The sequence below is a fragment of the Saccostrea echinata genome, unplaced genomic scaffold (assembly GCF_033153115.1).
Source record: "Saccostrea echinata isolate AGI-Se365-2 ecotype Australia unplaced genomic scaffold, CSIRO_AGI_Sech_v1 ptg000033l, whole genome shotgun sequence".
NCBI lineage: Eukaryota > Metazoa > Mollusca > Bivalvia > Ostreida > Ostreidae > Saccostrea > Saccostrea echinata.
This window is the reverse complement of record NW_026889782.1, coordinates 37,884,944-37,894,415: the sequence shown is the minus strand read 5'-3', so window position 1 is coordinate 37,894,415 and position 9,472 is coordinate 37,884,944. Positions and strand designations below refer to the sequence as shown.

Below are 9,472 nucleotides of genomic sequence, written 5' to 3'. Positions count from 1 at the left end.
TTGGAATGTGCTATGGCACATAAAGTATGCATTTGTATGACCGTACGTGTATGATGTTTAATGTTCGGGCAAAATGAAAATGTACGCTGGTTCTGATACAAATATGAACTGAGTTACTCAAGCACTTGTACATATGCTTAATGAGTGGTGATATGTTAACTCTGCTTAATTTAATGGAATACAGGTGCTTTCTTTTATGACTATGAGTATAGACATGTATGTGGCACTCATTCATCTTCTTATCAGGCATTATTATTCGCTTGGTTAACACGAGAGCTTGGTACATCTATATTGTGCCAGAATAAGCGTATCGTAATCAGGCGAGGAATCCTGAGTGGGAGTTGGTTTGAGTTTACAACTAGCATGTCATTTGTATGATATGACTTAAGTATTGTATTTTTATTCAAGGTAGTGAAAATGCCTCCTAAGCAGAAAAAGCGGAGAAGGACAACAGAATCTAGTGAGTTAGTTGAACCTCCGCCAAAACAAACTGCAATGTCCAAAGACTGCTTTGAGGATAAAATCCAAAGCGTCATTCAAGCAGCTATTCCTAGTATTACAAAGGCAGTGATTGATGAACTTTCCAGACAACAACAGACGGGCAGCGCTACAACGCAAGAGAAGGAAGCTGCCACTGTCAATGCTGCGGAACCCACTGTAAATTTGGGTAATTCTTACAGCACCTCCCCTGACGTACCAGAGAGTATTACAAAGCCTCTAGCCCTGGGAATTGATTCAAAAGTTAAATCTAAAATATGGGCAAATGAATATGTCGACTTTGGTACTTTACTAAAACCAAGCGAAAAAGAAGTAAAATTTTCAATTGAAGAGGGTGACAATGGGCTAACATTTGTTAAAGAAAAATAAACTCCTCTCAAAATTGAATCTATTTCTCAATGGTTGAAAGCTTTCCACATTTTTGTAGGTATTTTCTGCGAAAGGCATACAAATGATGTCACAAAACTAATGAAATACGCAATGACTGTTCAAAAGCTTGCTGACCAGTCTACTGCGTTAGCAGCTATTCAGTACGATAAAACGTTCCGGCAATGGAGAGAGATATCTCCAGCTAAACTCCCATGGGACCAGTTAAACTTAGAATTGTATCAGGAAGCATTGGCATCTGGTTTGCAATCAAAGTTAAAAGGAGTAGCACAAAAATCTAGTTTTCGTCCCTTCCAGGGTAACAAGGGGAAGGCGGGTAGCAATAAACTCGTTTGTTACAACTACAATAACTCCGAACAAGGAATTTGTTCTAGAAAAGACTGTAGATTCTCCCACACATGCCAACGCTGTGGCGGAGATCACAGTAGAAAAACTTGTCCATCAATCCCAAAACTCCCCAATGCAGCAAACAAAAATAAGCAAAAATCAACCTTCCAAACCGGAACATCAGAAATTAAGCAGTCAGCCCTTAAACTTACAAAATAAACACTTTGATATAGTTACCCCTGTGAATCCTCAACGGTTACAACATTGGCTCTCAGAATACAATAATAGTGACAGAAAATTTTTAGTTGATGGCTTTACAGAGGGTTTTAAAATTCCCTTTCAAGGTGTTCGTGAGCAGAGGTTTTGCAAAAACTTAAAATCAGCTGATCAAAATTCATCAATTCTTCAAGATAAGATAAATAAAGAGGTTGGTTGTGGTCGATCAGCCGGACCTTTCAAAAATGCTCCTTTCAAAAACTTTCAGTGTTCGCCATTAGGTTTAGTACCCAAAAAACAAGAAGGGGAATTTAGAGTAATACACCATTTATCTTATCCTGAGGGTCAATCTATTAATGATGGGATCCCGCAGGATATTTGTTCGGTACAATATCAAACCATCGATGATGCGACTAATTTATTAAAACAACTTGGTAGGGGAGTTTTGTTCGCAAAGACAGATATTGAAAATGCTTTTAAAATCATTCCAGTTCATCCGTCAGACCATGAGTTACTGGGTTTTAGTGTTGGAGGGTTGTTTTATTTTGACAAGACCTTACCAATGGGCCTAAGTTACTCATGCAACCTATTTGAAAGATTTAGTTCTTCATTGCATTGGATAATGTAATACTATTACCAGTCTAACTGTGTTCATGTTTTGGATGACTTTCTTTTTATGGGACCAGCTCATTCTGACAATTGTTTGAAATCCTTAGAGAACTTCCTTAAATTATGTAATGATATCGGCATCCCAATCAAGGATGAGAAAACAGTGTATTCCACAACAACAATAACATTTTTAGGTCTAGAGGTTGACTCCCTGGCTATGGAAGTTAGGTTACCAAGGGATAAACTTGATAAGCTAAAGGATACATTAGATGCGTTTAAGCACAGAAAACGAGTTAAGTTTGAAAGAATTACAGTCTTTGATTGGGTTACTGAACTTTGCTTGTGCTGCTGTCCTACCGGGTCGCACTTTTCTAAGACGGCTAATAGATCTTACTAAAGGCTTAAAATTACCCCACTTCAAACGGAGATTAAACAAAGAAGCAAGGGCTGATCTTGAAGCTTGGTCTATATTCATCAATAGTTTTAATGGTCGGTCATTGATATTAGATGAAAGGTGGGAAACCTCTGAAACCCTATCTATGTTTACGGATGCAAGTGACGTAGGGTTTGGGGGTACATTTAAAACAAAGTGGTTCTTCGGGGAATGGCCACAAGAGTGGTGTCAATATCACATAACAGTCAGAGAAATGCTTCCAATTGTTATAACTTTAGAACTATGGGAATCTGAATTACGGAACTCCTGTATTAATTTTTATTCAGATAATATTGCAGTAGTATACATCATTAACAAACAAACTTCAGCAGACCCAATAATTATGAAGTTAATGCGGCGTTTTATAGTTAAATCATTAAAATACAATATTCTTTTTAAAGCAACACATATCCCAGGTGTACTAAATGTAGCTGCTGATCGCCTTTCTCGCTTGCAGGTCCGAGAGTTTCAGGACCTATGTACAAATATGGACCCCGTGCCTTCAGCAGTTCACCCAACAATGCTAACACTCTGACAGATATAGCAGCATCCATTCTGGAGAATTCCCTCGCTCCTAATTCAAGGGCAGCTTATGAAAAAACTTTTGGCTTTTATTCCAACTTTATGTCAACCTACTTCCCTAATGTCTCTTTACTGCCTCCTACTACTGAGCATTTGGCACATTTTATTGCTTTTTGTTTTCAAAGTAATATCGCAGCATCAACCTTGAAAACTTAAATTTCGGCTCTTAGTTATAATTTCAAAGTTCAAGGTTTTGAAGATCCATCACAACAATTTGTGATTCGCAAAATGCTGCAGGGATATCAAAAGCTAAAGGCTATAGGAAGTGACACAAGATTGCCCATAACAACGTCAATTCTGAAACAGCTGGTGACTTCTCTGGACAAGTTAGGCATTTCAGCCTATCAATGTAGTATGTTAAGAGCAATGTATTTGCTGGCTTTTCATGCCTTTTTAAGGGTTGGGGAAATTACAGTCTCTTCTTCTACAGACGGTAAAAATGTATTGACACTTGCAAATGTAAAACTCGTCTCGGGTATATTAAATTCTTGTGAATCTCTCGAGATTACAATGGATAATTTCAAGCATAGTGCAGGCAAATACATCCCTACACTGATTCTTCAAAGAAACGAATCTGATGATCAATTTTGTCCTGTTCAGGCTATTCAGCTATTTCTTAAACTTAGAGGCCAGTCACCAGGTCCTTTGTTTGCATATCCAAATGGCGATGGATTACTAAGACAGCATTTTACAAATTTTTTGCAAATGTCACTCAAATGGGCAGGGCTTAATACGAGTCATTATAAGGGTCACAGTTTTCGAATAGGAGCTGCGACCTGTGCTGCAGCAATGGGGATTTCAGAGGAGAAAATCAAGCGAATGGGAAGATGGCATTCAGATGCTTTTAAGAAGTACATAAGAATTCCTGTGCTTCATATGTAGATCAATTTGATCATGGGGTCAGGGGCCTCTGATCAAATAGTACAAATTGGTAGTTCACCCCTTTACTTCTTTAAAGCTTTTTAGTCGAAGGTCAGCAGGTTTTGAACAGGAATTCCTCTTTCAGTTAATCTGTCTATATATATGAAGCTTAACATATGTTGCTATAGATGATTCGTCTAATGGCATTTAACACTTGACACTGGGTCATGGGGACATGGGCCTCTGACTTCATAATGGTAAATGTAGCTTTGCATGAGAGCTTGTCACTATTTCCTGCAGGAATAATTACCGAGTCATAAGGACAAAGGCCTCTGTCTTTATATCAATATGAACAGTCTGGTCACGGGGACAGGGACCTCTGACTTTATATCAATATGACACTCTGGTCATGGAACAAGAACCTCTGACTTTATATTAATATGAACATTCTGGTCATGGGGACAAGGGCCTCTGACTTTATATTAAAATGAACAGTCTGGTCATGGGGACAAGGGCCCCTGACTTTATATCAATATGAACAGTCTGGTCATGGGGACAAGGGTCTCTGACAGTTCTTAAAAAGGAAAGAGGATCATTTTATCACTTATGTAATAATGTAATTTGGGTTCATTATGTGAATGTTACCATGTATTGAATTTAATGAAGACAATAATTTTGGGTGGGGTTTATTGCGTTCATTGTTTTATTATGAACACAATAAGGTGGCGATTTTTTATGCCCCACCTATGATATTTGGCTTAACAAAATGTATTTGTTAATTTTATGCACATGTTTTTATGATTGTGTAATGCTTGTCATTTTGTATAATTAGTATTTTGCATGATTTGTCTTGTCATTTATTAGATTAAAATAAATGACAGTTTTCAATTCAAACTATCTTCATTTTGTTTTTGCAGTATCAAACGAAGCAAAACTATTGTCAGTGTATTTGCATAAAATCTTAATTTACAGCATTAAATTAATTTATGTAAAACATCTGACATGGCAAGAAGAACAACTCTGATTCCTCTCTTCGTTCAATTTACATTCTTGAAATCTGATAATTTCTTATCAGCAACTGACCAGATGCTCTAATTTTGCGCACGCCTTCATTCTTCCAGCGTGCATTGCCTCGTCAACATACATTCGCCAGTCATCTTGATTTGTTTTTACCCACCATCCCACCCAAAAGCTTTTTATTTTCTTGCCATGTTTGATGGGAGAAATTAATTGTACGTTCAAAAATTATTTTGTTTTGTTTTTGTGAGTAAGTAAAAGATAAATAATTTGGATACAGTTTCTTATAGCATCATCCTTCAACGGCCGCTATGTGAACTAGGGTGACCCTAGTAGTAGATATTTATAGTATCACCCATTAATTGTTGCTATGTGAAAATTATAAGAAAAATATGTATATTTATTATTTAAATTGCAGGCAAAACAAGATACCGAAAAGGCAAGAAGAATTGCAAGTGAGAAGCTAAGAGAAGATCTGGAAATTATGGGAAGCAACATCAAGAAAGAACACAATATATACAAGTTTACCCAAGGATGGAGAGCACCAATCAGTGCATCTTATTGGTCAGGTTCGTATAATTACTTTAATTTTTTCTGTGTGTTTGGTATATATTTTTTGTGTACTTTGTGATGTAAATAGACTTTTATTATTATTGGATTTATATACGTAGATTACAGGTTTTATTAATCCCTTGAACAAAGATGTAAGAGATAAGCTTTATGAGATGGTGGGATACGGGGTCACAAGTGTATCAGAAATGCGACGCCATTAAAAAGTATATGTGGATACCCATATGTTCCCCAAAGTTAATAAACCTTCACTGACAGATGCGGCATATTACCCATCAGATGTCACAATAAGAAAGCACAAATACTTAGCACAACTTTGTCTTAGGTATAAGTATGATACTTAATAGAAAACATAGGATAGGAACATTTATTTTGCGGTAAGTTCTTGTAAATATGAATAGTCATGCAAAGATGATAATACTTTTTTCACAGGTATTCCAAAATAGACCAGAAAAATTTGATAACAGTCAACTGACGACCCTAAATTACAAGTTCCATTAGAAAAACACAATCGTCTTATTCATAGATCTCATCAAGAGGGTTTCATTAAAAAAGAATACAACTTTCCCGCTGCGAATTTTTATCTTTCATACAGCGACTCTGAAGAACAACTTGCTGAAATTCATCACAACGAAAATCATACTTTCATAATTAACTTTTTTTAAAGATCGTTTTGCGAAATGCAGAAGGAGAATTAAGATATTTCTATCTTCCGGAAACGACTCCGTTTTAACGCCCCAAGGTTTCTACTAAAAAGACTTTAAGGGAACCGTGCCAGGTACCTACTAAAAACACTTTAAGAAAATTTAATCTTGCTCCGAGTCGCCCGCGTGGCGCAGTGGTTAGAGCGTCTGCTCTAGAATCGCGAGGTAAGGAGTTGATCCCTACGTCGCGGGTTCGAATCCCACTGTGGAACGTGGAGACCGGTCTTTCGGACAAGACCGTATAAACCCTAGGTCCCGTGTCGCAGTAGGTGCTGGCACGAAAAAGATCCCTCACTGCTCAATGGCCGTAAGTGCCGAGTATAGGACAAAATCTGCAGCTCTCCAACGGCAAGTGGTGGCGTCTCCAAATAAGTAAAAATTCTCGAGAGGGACGTTAAACAACATACAAACAAGAAACCAAGATCTCCTACAGTCTGTTCTGCAGTCGCGACCAAACTCCTATTGGTCCGTGTATGTCGTCACCAACATTAAACAAACATTAAATGTTGGGGACCAAATTCTGGTCTGGACTACATCAAGACTTTTAATACATCTCTGGATATTTATACGATAAATGTGATTACATTCAAGAAAGGAGATATGACATCCTAAAAATAAGATGAAATCAACTTCAAATATGAACATCGCAGCAATATCAACAAATTCTACAACTTCAAATGGAAACTAAGAATTGAAAGCGTTGAATCAATGTTATCTCACTCAGGGTTAGGGTTATCTGTGTTATCAATGTTATCAGGTCTTCCAACGATCTATTGGAATTCCTATGGGTACCAATTGCGCCCCGTTATTAGCAGACCTTTTTTTGTATTCATATGAAGCAGAATTTGTCCAAAATCTTGTACGTGAAAAGAAGAAAACACTTGCTGTGGCGTTCAACTCGACATGTAGATATATCGACGACGTATTGTCAATCAACAATGGCTATTTTCATTCTTATGTCGATACGATATATCCTGGTGAACTTGAGATAAAAGATACCACAGAGTCTGACACATCTGCTTCATATTTGGATATTTTACTTGAAAAAGACGTTAATGGTAATCTAACAACCAAGCTTTATGATAAATGTGATGACTTTAAATTTTCAATCGTCAACTTCCCTTACTTATGCAGCAATATACCTTCATCACCTGCATACGGGGTATATATCTCTCAGTTGATTCGATACGCAAGAGCATGCTCTACGTATGTACATTTTCTAAAACGAGGTAAATTATTGACAAATAAGTTGATGAAACAAGAATATCAGCTGTCTCGTCTAAAGTCATCATTTCGCAAGTTCTTTGGTCGATACAATGACCTTGTCAGCAAATACAATTTATCATTGAGTGAAATGCTGACTGACGTTTTTCATACTAATTGTTAGGCCATTATTTACACACTGAATTGTCGACGGATTTTTCCGTTATTTCCCGATCATGACAAGGAGCACACGGCGGGTGTGACCGGTCGGCAGGGGATGCTCACTCCTCCATGGCACCTGATCCCACCTCTGATGTTTGGAGGTCCGTGTTTTCTCTGCTCCTATTTTGTATTGTATAATGGACTTTTGAGCTTGAATACTGTTCGTTATCTCCATATATTTCATCGTAACTCAGACAAATCATTTTTTCCAAAAGAGGATTGACCAGACTTGCATTGGCATCCACTGATTCAAACAAGAATGCTCAGTATGTTGATAAGGTAATTCTATTCTTAGATGTCTCTGGAAATTATTTGAAGATTCTCCAAAGAGAACCGCTACACTAGCCAAAGTACAACTGGAATCGGATATAGAACTGCCTCAAAAATCAAGATTGTGTCAGGTATAGACTCAAAAATACAGGTTTATCAGAAAACTGTATAAGATATATCATTCAGTCATGGAGATAAGTACAAATAGAAAATATGAGTTTATTTGACATAAGTGGAAAATATGACGTGATCAAAGGAAAATCAATTCCATGCAACCATCTTGTTATGTAATAATAAATTATCTGTCCAGTCTAGCAGAGAAAAAAACTTCCTTACCTTACTATAAATGCACACAAAGCAGAAATAATTCAAACCATGTCAGCCTGTGGAAATTTGTCATACTTACAGAGCCCAATTATTATTAGATTTATGAAGGGTGAATTTCTTAATTGACTAAAACCAAAATACACTGTAACATGGGATGTTACATGTAGCAAAGTTATAATTATTTAAAAACTCTTTATCCCTTGGGAGACTTAAATTTGAAGGATCTTACTATAAAATTGTCAGTTTTACTTGCTTTAACAACAGCACAAAGAGTTGAGTTCAAGCTTTGATATCACTTGACATCAACAATATGGCTGACTTTGGTGAATACGTAGTGTTCACAATTTCAGATCTTTTGAAAACATCAAGACCGGGTCATGATGTTCAAAAGTTAAAGATCAGTGCATTGCCTGAGAAAAGTTGTGTTTTACAAACATTAAAATATTATTTGAAACTTCCGGTTTGGTGGCGCCAAGGAATGGCGTGATTTTCTCGGTTGAGAAAAAAGTGGGGGAGAATTCTGTTTAATCCAAAACTTAAAGAATTTAAGGTTATGTATTTATCTCTCCAATTGTCCCTGGGTACGAATGATATTTTTTAACCAAGAACTATACTGCTTAGAGCGAGAGAAGACAGGAACTATTATACTAGTACAGGACAGAGAAAACTCGGGCCACCATGCCACGAACGAAAGACGCTAAGGATAGCAGAAACGATAAGGATAGCACTAGCAGAAACGATAAGGATAACAGAAACGATATGAAAGAGGCAAGTGACCTTACTAATAAAGATTTAAAAGACATATTTACGTCACTTATCGAAAAATTAGATTGTTCAGTGAATGCTAAGCTCAAAAAAATCCAAGATAAGCTCGACAATGTAGACGAAAATATGAAAGTACTTAGAAAAGATCTCAATGATGTCCAGTTAGCATTAGAGGATCAGGACCTCAGAATTACGGACTTGGAAAGTCTTAAGGTGGAAAAGATTGATTCTCAATGCAAGAGAATATGTGAAATGGAAGACTCTGTGAAAGAACTACAAACATACATCTTACACCAGGAAAACAGATCAAGGAAATATAATTTGCTATTCTATGGTATTCCTAGAGTCGATCAAGAAAACACAACCGAGGTAGTCCTGAGCTGTTTGGAAAAGAATCTACATATGCCGCCTGAAGATATCCAGAGCATTATTATACAAAACTCACACAGGATACCCAGGAACCCACAGAACACGTATAAAC

At 36.9% G+C, this 9,472-nt stretch overlaps 1 protein-coding gene and 1 long non-coding RNA gene across 2 annotated transcripts; both read left to right on the top strand.

Moving 5' to 3' along the window:
• Window positions 1–314: 314 nt before the first annotated feature.
• On the top strand, window positions 315–3,208 carry LOC133199291 (uncharacterized). Its single transcript, XM_061335119.1, has 2 exons — window positions 315–667; window positions 2,928–3,208. The coding sequence occupies exons 1-2, from the start codon at window positions 418–420 to the stop codon at window positions 3,206–3,208; spliced, it is 531 nt and encodes a 176-aa protein (XP_061191103.1). The 5' UTR covers window positions 315–417.
• A 2,156-nt stretch (window positions 3,209–5,364) lies between these two features.
• On the top strand, window positions 5,365–5,949 carry LOC133198910 (uncharacterized). The gene is made up of 3 exons (XR_009722657.1): window positions 5,365–5,499; window positions 5,602–5,825; window positions 5,933–5,949. It is a non-coding gene; the product is annotated as an uncharacterized LOC133198910 (long non-coding RNA).
• The last annotated feature ends 3,523 nt before the right edge of the window (window positions 5,950–9,472 follow it).

What these genes read in the sequence shown, in the direction of transcription:
- LOC133199291 (XM_061335119.1), top strand. Translation starts at nt 418, where the DNA reads ATGCCTCCTAAGCAGAAAAAGCGGAGAAGGACAACAGAATCTAGTGAG. An exon ending in GGAACCCACTGTAAATTTGG is followed by an intron (nt 668 to 2,927) that starts GTAATTCTTACA and finishes TCTCGCTTGCAG; the next exon opens with GTCCGAGAGTTTCAGGACCT.